At 39.8% G+C, this 13,892-nt stretch overlaps 1 protein-coding gene across 3 annotated transcripts in view; it reads right to left on the minus strand.

The window, feature by feature from the left end:
- Window positions 1-13,892, minus strand: part of LOC131234504 (uncharacterized) — a 31,398-nt gene that overhangs the window by 2,171 nt on the left and 15,335 nt on the right. For 2 of the 3 annotated variants that reach the window (XM_058231438.1, XM_058231447.1), the window contains exons 5-9: window positions 12,106-12,156; window positions 9,110-9,166; window positions 2,171-2,291; window positions 796-862; window positions 545-586 (exon numbers count right to left, since the gene is read on the minus strand). In XM_058231438.1, coding sequence (XP_058087421.1) covers window positions 545-586; window positions 796-862; window positions 2,171-2,291; window positions 9,110-9,166; window positions 12,106-12,156 — 338 coding nt within the window. Of the gene's footprint in view, window positions 1-544; window positions 587-795; window positions 863-2,170; window positions 2,292-9,105; window positions 9,167-12,105; window positions 12,157-13,892 lie in introns of all 3 variants that reach the window. The other variant, XM_058231455.1, reaches the window with a different exon arrangement.

Consider the following 13,892-nt stretch of genomic DNA (forward strand, 5'->3'; position numbering starts at 1 on the left):
ACAGTTACCACCGTTACTGTCACATAACTGCCGTTATGGCCATTACGTAACCACCGTTACAGAGCCGTTTTGGAATACCTTGGTGTGTATGCACACAAATGCTGAATTTATATGAGAATCTATTAAATAATTATTAGCAACTTGTTAGACAAAAGGATGAAATGTCCACAATAAGTCCTCTTCTACAAGTACAGATGAAGTAAACAAACTGTAACAGGTAGAAAGAATAAAAAATAATGTAAAAGGAATGGAATGCACAGCTGCATTATGTTACAAATGTTAAAAGTTTTCTATATAGGCAGACAAGTCAAAGAGCAACCATTGGAGAACCACACATGAAAACGTAATTGCCTTTCCAGAGCTCAACAAAATATGAGCATCTGATGCACTTTTTATCATTTATTTATATATTTATTGCAAACATATGAAACAGAAGAGGAAGTACAATTCAAAGCTTAAATCTCAGCAATTTCACAAGCATTTTCTAACTATACAGCTAAGCCTAGATTTAAATACATAACTTGTGATAGAAATATGCACATACCCTGGCAAATTGCGATCGACCAAGCCTCTCACACATATATCTCTGCAGACCGAGAGATTATCATAGATTCAGTAATAAGAAACTACCCAGTGAAAATTACATTTTAGGACTGAAAACAGCATATTAGAATAGTTTCATTTCATGTCTTTTAAGGTATCTTTTAAGGTGGTAACATCTTGTTATTGGTTGAAAAGAAAATGTTTCATTGCTCCAAAGAAAGAGTCAAAATTCAAGATCAAATTTTCATTCACCTGAGGACAGGATCTAATCCTCCCTGTACAATTCCAAATAAGTTCTGTTCACTAGGTCTCTCATGAGCTGTTATTTGGTGTAGACAAACACCAACTTCCAAGAATCAGTAGGTTGCTAACAGTTAAAGCTATTGAACTTTCAGAAAGTCACGAAACATCAATGATTTCCTAAACAAATACCAGAAGGAAAACCCCAAGAAAACAAGTAATAAAAGAGGAAGTATTCAGCAATGGATGTGAAGTCATAAAAATAAAAATAAAAAGTTCACCATAAAAAAGTAATACATGCATACATATATCAGAGTTGTTACTAAAAAAGCAGCGACTGTAAGAGATGGGTGCAGACAGCAACCCAAGATCGAACCAACTCATCTACATAAATTTGGTAATTTATAGAGTTCAGCACCTTCTGCTTGGAGGTTTTCCTAGCTACTGCCCATCCATGACCCTACTTTGCTTGTTTGCCTGCCACCACCGTACATGTGGTCAATATTTGAACCACGTTGGCATGTGAGTGGGATCGAATAGAGCCTGCCATAGATGGTTCCAAGAGCCCAGGTAAAAGAAGATGGTGATTTCTGTAGGGCAGCTGATCGCACAACTTTTTGCCAATCTACCATTTAAAAGCCAATTCCAAACTTCTAGGAGAAAGGCAAACTTGATGGTGATGATGATGACGATGATGATAGCAGGCATGCAAATGAAGTTCAATGATGTGTTTTTTGAGTTTTTTTATTCTAACAACTAACAAATCCACAGAGGGAATAATTTTTTTTAAGGAGCTACAATGTTACTTATCATGTGGAAACTGAGGCATATAGAACCACAAGAATAATGGGGGTCTTTTAAATTTTAAAACATCATAAGAAAATGAACAATAGCAGTTCTCAGTTTTCTTATTCCAGTCTTCTTCTTCTTTTTTCTTTTTGGGTGCATTTTGTTGTACCAAATATCATGAAATTTTACGATGACACTCAGTAAAACTTTTCTTATTCCTTTTTCCCTTCTAGTAAAATTCATCATTTATTGGGAAAAAAATTTGAAAAAGACCACATGAATATAAGCATAAATACCAGTTGGTAACTAATAAAAGAATATGTGAATAAATTAAGGGGGTAAAAAAGCAGCGATAGCAATCATCTCAACATACTTCAACACCAAACCTCATGCATAATGTTGTTTGAGATGAAAGATAAAACTGCAATAGTTGCCCGTATATGCAGAAATTCGACTGAAAGTTCTAACTGATGCATCAAGGCTTAAAAAGATGGAAAGGTCAGCCTTAAAAACTAGAGAGAGAGGGAGGGATAGAGAGAGAGAGAGAGAGAGAGAGAGAGAGAGAGACTAGATGTTTGTTTCCTTAAATAGATCTTACCAGCTATACACCTGTCTATCCAACGAAGAGTGCGATACATAGCCTCCTCAATTCGAGGACCAGTAATAGTTGTTTTCACAACATCATCAAGGGCCATGATGATATCTGCTCCAATTTTATTCTGCAAAAGTTTTTGCAAACCATGCCAACATGTGGAACATAAGAGATCACATACTTCTATTGGATGAAAATTAACCGAGTCGCTGTACATGGAAACCAAAAATCTAAAAATTCACATTCAAGGATCCTTGAAGTATCAAAAAGAGGCTGCCTGCTTTAATTCAATGCAAGCTCACTAACTCAACACTAAATTATTTCTGGAAAGTGAGTGGTGCAAATCAAGGGCACATTTAGGTGTTCAGCACTCCAAAGCTGACATAATGCACTAGCATAAAATTGTGGCTGATATATGAATAGGACCTTCCATTCTGATCTCAACCTCAGATTTGGAGCAGAAAAAGTGGGGAAACATTAGCCTGCTTGACATGGGCCACATTTTACATGCCAGGTTCAAACAGCAAGCAGTTAAGGGCGCGTGCCAAGCCCAAACAAACATGATTTGGCAGTACATGGAAATGCTAGCCAAGGCATTCATCTAATGGTGGATGTCGTGAGGCACAATGAAAAACATTCCCAAGGGGTAACCTGATATGGCCTTTCAAGTGTGAATGAATATTTTGGGAAATAGCGCCAGATTATCATTATACATATGATATGCATATTCAAGCATACACATATGTACTTCACAAATGCATATGCATGCTTGTGTGTGCACGTTCCTACATATTTATACACACATATCAATGCGACCTTGGACAACATTGTTATAGATGCAAGATTCAGACTTCCATTTGTAAGATGGTAAAAGCCAAGTTGCATCCAAGTCTTTTTGTATGGCGATGCTGGTTTCTTATTTTTCTCTGTTTTAATAAAGTTTCAGTTGCCATTCAAAAGAAAAAGGGATGGTAAAAAGGCAAGTGATGCAAGGAATGAACATTTCAGATTGTTTGGTAATGGTTGAGGAAATCTAGTCACAGTGATCCTTTGAAGCCAGTTATAGAGTGGGTCTTTTTTTTTCTTTTCTCAATAGAGTAGATCAAAATGGAATGATCACAAAAAAAATCTAAAGATTAATAGGTGATAATAAATTTGTAGTCGACTCATTGTCAAGTATATTGCTTTAAAGGCCTTCAAAATAAAAATTAAAAAAAATCATAAGATTGTATTTATTGTGGATTCCATAATGCAACATCAAAGTCCCATCTTAAAGCCTAAAATCTCATATTAATACACCCTAGGTAAAATAAAATAAATACAGGTAAAACAAGCTTAGCCTCCTGAAAAGAGGAAATAGAAAAAGACTATCTTCACACTTGAGAAATCACACCTGAAAACTAAAGCCCAAAAAGTGCTTGATCTTTTTTAAAAGGGCCTCTGTTAAGCCCACATGCCCCCTGAGGCCTTAGTTGTAGCCTCGTAGGAACCCACTACCTAAGTTGTCACTCTCACACCTGATTCCTAGGCATTTGCACTTTCTAACATTTAGGACATGTTTGGATAGTGGGAAAAGAAAGGATAAGAAATCATTGTAATGATTACTCGGTGATTGTTTCCCAAGATTTCCATGAGAAATGGAGTCCCATGGACTCCATTTTGGAGCTTGTTTGAATAGGAAAAGGAAATCTGATAAAGCTCTCACATTTGTTACCTCATTCTTGTGCGTGAGAATCTGACTAAGGTGTTTGGGTAATGATTTCTTTTTTGAAATATAATCTCTCTTTGCTACCCAAGCATCGTGAAATGTCCCATCATGGAAAAAGTCATCCATTTTCTTTTCTTTTCCCACTATCCAAACAGGCCCCTAGGACAGACCTTCCCACTACTGGACCCAAACAATTTCAGCTTCCCCTCACACCTCGATACCAACAAGCATGAGACAATGCATGTGTTTGGACATCAGTGCTGTGCATCAGCTGGGGCTCACCATGGAGATGATCTGGCCCAAAAAAAGGCTGAACAAACTCATCAGATGAGCATACATGTACAAAACAAAGGATGGCTATAAAAATTACCTACAGGCCATATTCAATGTACACATGTACCATGCCAAATGAGGAACCAAACTTTCTGAGCCTGGTCATACCCTGATGCACCGCATGCATGTCACACTCGTTTAACGGGTTTGGCACATGTAGTAGCATGAAGGGTATGTATGGGTAGATGAACTCTTGTAAAAGAGGCCACTCTATGCCTGCTTTCTCTGTGTGGTATCACAAGCATCCATGCATTTAAAATATTGCAGCTCATCTTTCAGGCTCTTGCAATTATTATCTACATGAATGAGTGATGGGGACATCACGCGCACGCACGAACACCGCCCCTACGCACGTACGCAAGGAGAGGGAGGGCCCCACCGTCGATCTGGCTCGATGACGACGTCTAGGGAGGGCCTCCTAGTTAGAAGACGGAGTTTTTTGTTCATTGGAGTGGACCCGATAATTAAGTAAAGCCCATCATGGGATCTCATGATTAGGCCCACTAGTCGGATTGATTTCATATTTTAGGGTTTGATTATTTATGTTATTTAGAATATCATGAACGCTTTAGATTTCTTTGATTAGTTTTTATTTTGGTTTACTTCATCGCCAAGTAATAGGTTGCGCACATGGCGCGAGTTTTGGGGTATAGAGTTTTCTTATAAATAGGCACCCTTTGTAGTTCTTTTGAGGCATTGAAGTTGAATAAAAAATTTCTGCGTGTTTTTTCTGCTCTCTGAGTTTCTGAGTTGTGGAAAAAATTCAAGTAGGTGCGAAGCCCTCCCTTTTCAAAGGGCTAACTACCGTGGTGCGAAGCCACGTTTATCCCAATCCGCCTTCATCTCATATCATTCATATTTCTCTCATTCTACGATCATTCTCCCATCAAATCCGTCTGTTTTGCAGCCATTCATCTCCCTACAGCCAGTTTTCATAATCTAGCCCTGCAGGAGGGCCGAAACTTCGACGGAGCACTGTGCACCGACCGCACGTCGGATCGCCACAAGGTTTGGAGGGTTTGAAGTCCCCCCTAGCCGACCAGGGTCAAGGAAGCAGTTTGGGGATTCGGGCCCCCATCGCACGTGTGGCCAACCCCCCTACGCACGTGCATCAGGCCCGAGCCGCAGTCCGCACGCGGGAGCTGTCGTTTGGTTCAGGCTTTCTCTTATTTTTCCATTTTTCATACCTATTTTCATAAACCCTAACCCTAGATTGCATTACCCTTAATTTATTTGCCCTTTTTTTCACCCCAGGGTTCCTTGAGTTGAAATTAGTGAATCCCTTGGATTAGGGACTGATTACTGTGCATGTGTGGATGATTATTTCTTATCTTTGAGTATCGTTTGGTTCATAATTTTTTTTTATCCAGCCCGAACATGTGTAGGCCTAGACCCGCATAGATTCCCCTTAATTGAATGTTTGGACTTTCATGTGGGATATGGAATTTGTGTAATTGTTTCTGAACTAACGTGATCTTAAGCCTGAAATCTCGCACATCATATTTGAATTTCATGTCCTGCATCAAATTTGGTATCAGACCTTAGGGTTCTTATAGGGGAATACATTACATGTTTAGAGTTAGTTTGTTTGAGTCCTTCATGCATCCAGTTCATCACATATAGCTGTTAGGGTTCTTATAGGGGAATACATTACATGTTTAGGGTTAGTTTGTTTGAGTCCTTCATGCATCCAGTTCATCAAATATAGCTGTTAGAAGACCGTAGTCCCTGATATTAGTTGCTGAAATTTCTGTTAGCAGGAAGTTAGCAATTCACATTGCTGTAACTTTCTGTTATTCCCTTATTTTGACAACTATGTTGCTGGATTTTAGTAGCACTGCGTAGTTTCCCTCATATAGAGTTTCATAGGATCATTTAGTCCTATTTAGTTGCATATTGTCGTCATAGAAAGTCCTTATGTGGAGTTAGCAAGTGTATGCCCACACGCACGGGCCATGGTTTTGGCTTGTACCCTACACTAAACATGGAGCAACTGCTAGAGTCATTAAATAAACTGTCCCAGCAGATCGAGTCTTTGGGTAATCGCTGGGAACAACATATAGACCAGCGCTTTGATCAATTTGATGTGCGCATTACCCAACTAAAGGCCTCCACCGGGACAAACCCCACCATTGGGGTGGATGTCCAATCTCAGGCAGGTGGCCAGGAGGATAGACCAATGAATGGAGTTGGCCAAGGAATCAATTATGGGCGTGCACCCATGCACCCACCCCATGAGGGACATCAAGACCACTATTTTGAAGGGTACAACATATGCGACCTTGTGGCTAGAAAGAGTGCACCAAATGCTAGTGTGGAGTTACCCATTGAGGTCATTCCAGTAGTAGATGAGTTTCGTGATGTCTTTCCTGATGATCTACCAGATGAGTCTCCCCCTAGGAGGGATATGGAGGACACCAGAACATGAAACACCGTAATACCTACAGACGAGTTTACGTTTAATAGTTATGTCGATAGGTCCACAGGTCTCAGTCCTTATGAAGTCATTACTGTTTCCATAGGCTGTCAGAGACTGCAGAGTCTTTTGCGCATCACATTTTTTTTCAGAAGCAACGATTTATTAAAAGAGAAAAAACAGACATAGGAGTTCTGCTGAGATGGCAAAACGAGAATTACAAGCCTAAAAACAAAAGATTACAACCCTTAAGACTAGAAACATTGGCCACCCATTCGATAAGAAGTTTTTTAGCCCGAGATCCCACAGCTTGAGCCGAAGATTGAGTGTTGTTGAAGCATCGGTCGTTCCTTTCCATCCAAACAGCCCAACAAATAGTGAGGATCGCCATTCTCCAAGTATGAGATTTGGTCTTTTGCGCATCCCATTCATTCATGGCATTAAGAAATCAGGCAGAAGATCACTACTAGTAATGAATATTACAAATTTTCTGCAAACCAACATAAATGTTTCAAGGAATTCAATGTAAGGGACTCTTTGATGGTCCACATCAGGCCCAAGTGGTATCTTCCGGGGGCCGTTCGTAAGTTACACACGCGTAGCGCTGGACCCTTTAAAATTATAAAATGAAACGGTCCTAATGCGTATGTGGCAAATCTTCCACCCTCCATGGGAATTAGATCCACATTCAATGTGGAGGATCTAATTGCATTTTAAGGGGCCATTGATGCATTGTCCAGCCTTTCGCCTAACCATCCTAATTCCCTAGACCTTTCCCTTGATCTATGGCCCCCTCCTGACCCATCTTCCCAACCTCTACCTATCATACCTACCCTTCTCGACTCATTTTCCCAGCCTCTAAGTCCCATATCTACCTGTCCCGGCCCATTTTTACAGCTTCTACCTCCCATACCTACTCTTCCCGACCTTTCGTCTAAGCATCTACCTCTCATATCTAGCTTTCACACACCTAGAGAGGAAATAGAGAATATCCTAAACCATCAGATAGTTTCAACATCGGACGGCGGGTTTCAGAAGTATCTGGTTAAATGGAAGTCACGCCCAGCTTCAAACAGCACGTGGCTCACTGAGGAGGAGCTTCAGAGACTTGATCCTGACATCCTGGAGTGGTTCAGGAGTTTTATTTCGCCAGTGGCGAAATCTTCACAGCCTGAGAGAATTGATGGGGACATCACGCGCACACGCACGCCGCCCCTACGCACGTACACAAGGAGAGGGATGGCCTCACCGTCGATCTGGCTCGATGACGACTTCTAGGGAGGGCCTCCTAGTTAGAAGACAGAGTTTTGATTCATTGGAGTGGGCCCGATAATCAAGTAAAGCCCATCATGGGATCTCATGATCGGGGCCCACTAGTCGAATTGATTTCATATTTTAGGTTTTGATTATTTATGTTATTTAGAATATCATGAACACTTTAAATTTCTTTGATTAGTTGTTATTTTGGTTTACTTCATCACCAAGTAATAGGTTGCGCACATGACGCAAGTTTTGGGATATAGAGTTTTCTTATAAATAGGCACCCCTTGTAGTTCTTTTGAGGCATTAAAGTTGAATAAAAAATTTCTACGTGTTTTTTCTGCTCTCTGAGTTTCTGAGTTATGGAAAAAATTCAACTGGGTGCGAAGCCCTCCCTTTTCGAAGGGCTAACTACCGTGGTGCGAAGCCACATTTATCCCAATCCGCCCACATCTCATATCATTCATAATTCTTTCATTCTATGATCATTCTCGCATCAAATTCGACTGTTTTGTAGCCGATCATCTCCCTACAGCCAGTTTCCAGAATTTGGCCCTGCAGGAGGGCCAAAACTTCGACGGAGTATTGCGCCCCGACCGCACGTCGGATCGCCACGTGGGCCCCCCCCCCCCCCCCCCCGGCCAACCAGGGTCAAGGAAGCAGTTTGGGGATTCAAGCCCCCATCGCACGTGCGTCAGGCCCGAGCCGCAGTCCGCACACGGGAGCTGTCGTTTGGTTCAGGTTTTCTCTTATTTTCTCATTTTCATACCTATTTTCATAAACTCTAACCCTAGATTGCATTACCCTTAATTTATTTGCCCTTTTTTTCACTCTATGGTTCCTTGAGTTAAAATTAGTGAATCCATTGGATTAAGGACTGATTATTGTGCATGTGTGGATGATTATTTCTTATTTGTTAGTATCGTTTGGTTCATAATTTTTATTGATCCAGCCGAACATGTGTAGGCCTGGACCCACATAGATTCCCCTTAATTGAATGTTTGGACTTTCATGTAGGATATGGAATTTGTGTAATTGTTTCTGAACTCTTAAGCCTAAAATCTCGCACATCATATTTGATATTGATGTCCCACATCAATGAGTTAGATATTGGTTGAAGACCAATGTAACTAAATCAGGGATAACAAATTAAACAGAAATCAACAATACCATTCATACAACTCATAATATGCCAATATTGAGTTGGAAGTGCACAAAATGTACCTACTTGTATTTGGATTGACTCTTCAGGCGTTAGAAGCATTTGCTTCCCATCAACTGGTGACTGAGATTAACAAAACAAATTCTCAAGTCGAATACTTGAATAAGAAAACACTGCCATAATACATTACATATTTTGCATTTCATGCATGTAATAGAAAGTAGGCATCAGTCAAAATGCAGCAACAAAAAAGCCATATTTCATAGTATAAGCCTTTCAAGATTACATGTAAAAGGTAAGAAGCAGTACAACAACAAAGGACCTCATCACCAATCACACATCCATAAAGGCATTTCAATCTCACCAATAGGACAATCATATTGTTAAGAGTAGATGTTCATGAGAACATAAAGAAGGAAGAATACAGCTTTAAAAAAACAAAGACAAACTTCACAATTTTGTAATAATTGTCTTCAGAGGTCCCATGATATCTTCGGCTGAAACAAGTGAGGTTCAGGGAGGATATGACATTCTTCCCTTCATGTTACCATTGATCAAAACGATAGGTAGTATGACTAAAAAAAAGCCATCCAATAATACTGCTGCCTGGGTCACTCCCCCATGGTGGTGGAAGCTTAATGTTGACAGGAGTTCCCTTGGCAGCCCAGCTAATTCCCCGGGGGTGGATTTGTTAGAGATGATCAGGGCCAAACCAAGTTTCTTTTCTCCACTCCTTGTGGGGTGGGGGAGTTGACCATCGCTTCCTTGGCTCTCTAGAGTCGCAGGCCCCAGAAGGTTACTTGAAATCTGCACTTTCTTGGGTCTTCAGTCATTTCCTTGTCCTTGGAATTGTTTATTTAATGCAATGAGATCAAATGTATGTTATTGACTTCCACCTCATTTAGGTTAGTGCCTAAGAGGCAATATCTAACGCCAACATGTTGGCTAAAGGTGTATCCAAGGCATTTCTTGTCTGTTTTCCTTAATAACATCATTTCTTATTAAAAGAAGAGGGTAGTATGAGGAAAACAATCAAACATTGAGATAGTTCTAATTTGCTCTTTATCCATGACATAATATTAGTCTACAGTGGTGTATAAGGATGCATTAGAAAATACCTGTTTTGTTGTTCCACTAGTGATCGGTGATGATACAAAGCATACACAAAGGCTTTGAAGTTCATGTTAAGAGTTGTTAGGATCCTCGGGGATCCCTTCTTCCTTCAGTCGTCGAGAAGGGAGGTCCCCTACTGTTATTTGGGGGATTAGAGAGATCTGCCCCATTCTAGGTGACAGCTTCAAGTTCAACTGTATGGTTTCCAATACTCACAGGGGAGCTAACAAGTTTTGAATAACATATCTTGTTTGGAATTTCGTTTTTAGAGATCACCTGACCTTTTCTGTCTTTATCTTCTGAGTTTGTTTCCGAGTTTAGATTTTTTTTTTTCTTTGGTAAAGAAAGTTGAAATTGTTTTGCCTGGTCAATGAGGAATTATCACACATCTTTGAACATAGAGCACAGACATTCAAACCCTACAAGACCTTTTGATCTATTGCCTGCCATTTTATGCAGATCTGTACCAAAAAGAGATGATGAACAAAAAAGCAGCCATATCTGGGAGAGAACTTTTCTGAAAGCCATATTGAATAAGACCTTTGAACTTACAGATGGAATGAGTATATGGAACAAAGTTAATCAAGGGTTACATATATGCTATAACAAATTCAAACAGAAGTTACACATTATCAACATAAGCCAGGTCTTTTGTAATCATCAAATATCCTCATCAATACAGGACAAGCCCCAATCACCAGAATATAAAAACATTAGCTGTGGGAGAGAGACGTTAGCTTCACTGCATGGGATGTTCATGGCCAGGAGAGAGAGACATTGGTTTTATGTAGTTTTGGACCATGGCATTTTTTCCTGTTATACTAAAGAATAATCCAAAAAATTGTTCTCTAGCGGGGTGGATTGTTTCTGGAAAAAAAAAGGTGCCAGTGACAGCAAGCAACCATCTCAACCAAAGCTCACAAGCACTCACATGATACAACCATTGATCCGATGGGCCACCATGTGGACAAGTCCATAGCCCAAAATCACCGCAACCAGACAACACTAACCATCCAATAAATGCAAACTCCACCCCACTGAATGCACACCACTGCTCATTTCCTCCCTCACTATTTATAACCGTACATTCGCACCACATTGTTCAGACCGCTGGAATTGTAGCCTCTTTTAAGTGCCTTTTTTTTAAATCTTTGAGCAGTGGCGTTTTTGTCTTTATATGAAAAATACTTAACGGCATTGCTATTTAAGTTAGAAAAAGTAACCTAAGGGTTAATTGCACCCATAGGACGAAATGGATGGGGGTTTTTACAAATATGCATACATGAGAGCCTATTTACAGCATAGGAAAAAGGGAGGGAGCCATACGCAAAAAACTCAAAAACAAAAAAAGGTACATAAATAAAAGACCTTTCCACTCATTCTTTAGGTGGTAAAATGATCTGTTGTTATGTCCTAACAGTTGAATTGAGGTGAGAAGTAACACAACAGAAATACAAAGAATGGCAGAGACGAAGAAGCTCTGACATTGGTTATGTATACCAACTCCCTCCCGTAATAGGTGGCTGCATTGATTATTGATATATGTTCATTAATTGCTAATGGAAAAAGAAGACCTTTTTCCTTCTGTGAGATTGTGGTTTACTTCTCAAAGATATCAATGCTTAAAATTGATATATTTGGCAAGTGAAACCATATCCCTGTCGATTCACATTTCCAGTAAAATGCTACTTCATATTTTTGACACAATAGTAGATCATCAAAACTTGCATTTCCTTGAAGAAGCATTTTAGAGAAGCATAGAATGGACAGTGGTTGTTGTTGTGAATAAATTTTGAAGACAGCTTCCTATGAACACAGAAATCAGAAGATAAAAGCTACAAATTTCAAGACAAAATGGATATATCTGCATAAAATCGCAACTGATAAATCACACAAATCAATAATAGTGCACCTCTTGGAAGTTCATTTTAGCAGTACAAAAGAATTACCTGAAATGTAACACCCTTTTCAGTGATATCAGCTAAATGCAACAAGGACACCTGAACACACATAATAGAATATTGCAAACCTTTTTTAGATTAAATGCATTTATCCACCCAAGTTAAAGAGCTTGTGAATATCATAGCAATTCCACATGAAAACATATGGCACCAATGACATATCATGCAAGAAGTTCTTGATCATGGAAGTGGTTTACTGAAGTAATAATAGAGAATAGTAGCAGTCCTAACTCATAGGGTGAATGTAAAGCAACTGCATACAAACCCAACAATGTGGCATTGCTACATGTAGGGAAAGGGATCCAAGATAGAATTCGTTGATCAGACAATGTTCTTTCACACTCACTAAGAAATCTTTACCGTGTTCATGTCAAATCATTGATAACAACGGAAGCAAATAGATATTTTGTAAATGTGATCACCTCGTATAAACATAACAGAAATTGTAACTGATGATCAATTATGATTAATTTAAGATTAATATTCCCATTCATAATGCAACCATGTTGTACAGATTCCATCTGTTAGCAAAAACCCAAAACTAACAGAAGACATCTCCACTCACCAAACATCTTTCAACAACCTTATTACATCTGCTATGCTGACTCTACATCTAATCTCCTCCCTAAACCCAATGCCCATTGTACTCTAATGCAGAGGAAACCCTGAATACATGATAGCCAAAGAGCCTTTTTACATCCCAATCTCCTAGACCCATACTCTAATAATGATACTTAACCCAACCCCCATCATCATCGTCATCATCTAAACCTTGTCCCAATTAATTGGGGTCAGCTACAGCCTACATGAATCCTGTTCCAATTAAACCAACCCCATGATTGTGTTTGAATGATTTATACCCACCCAGGCTTAGAGTTAAATGGATGTGTCAGGGGTACAACTGAAGCTTTTGCACGAGAATGACAAATGGCCTTAAAAGCATGATTTCACCCATTTCTCATGCCATTCCTCATTTCCCAATGAATGGGAAGTTAACCCCTTCCCTTTTACATGTGATGTGCCAACATGGCACACATGGGAGCAGTCTGAGGCATTCATTAGGTGGGTCACCGCCATGTACCCTATCCTGAAAGTTATGCCACTCCACTGAGCCACCTGTATGGATTTGCTGAATTCTTGGTCATGCGCCATACATGTCCACTTGAAAAACTTGGTACTCATTTAAAACCGTCATCCAAACAGGGCCAAACATGCTGCCCTAACATAGCCTAGTAGCATCCAAGGATTAATCGCAAGAGCCTCACTTGGGTAATGAACAAAGAAAAGGAATAGAACAGAATCATCAATAAACTGATGAGGAGATATCGAGAGGTTCAAACCAGACTCTCATAAGCCTACTAGGTTCCTCAGACACAATGGCATAGAGAAAGAAAGGGTCCTCGTCGAAGATCCCAAATAAGCCTTCTAGGGATTAGTAGGGGTCGTACTGGGACATCCTGCGGTTGGAAGTGGCCCGGGGCTAGCCCTAATCAGGCTAAAAAGGCCTCAACCCTGGTCGTAACCCTGCAGGGCTAGGCTAGGGCCAGCCTTGTAGGAAAAGAGTGTCATGATCAAAGGTTTGAAGTAATCTGAATCTAAGATTATTTTTTTTTCTTTTTTCTTTTTTTGAAAGATAACTTGTATTAAAAGATAGAAAAACACAAAAGAAGGGAGCTGCTGAGGAGGCAGACCCTTAAGACAGAAGAAAAGAAAGATATACATTGATCCCTTCCCTATGGGACACCCATTCAGCAATGAAACATTTAACAAAGGAG

Source organism: Magnolia sinica, chromosome 2 (genome assembly GCF_029962835.1).
Source record: "Magnolia sinica isolate HGM2019 chromosome 2, MsV1, whole genome shotgun sequence".
NCBI lineage: Eukaryota > Viridiplantae > Streptophyta > Magnoliopsida > Magnoliales > Magnoliaceae > Magnolia > Magnolia sinica.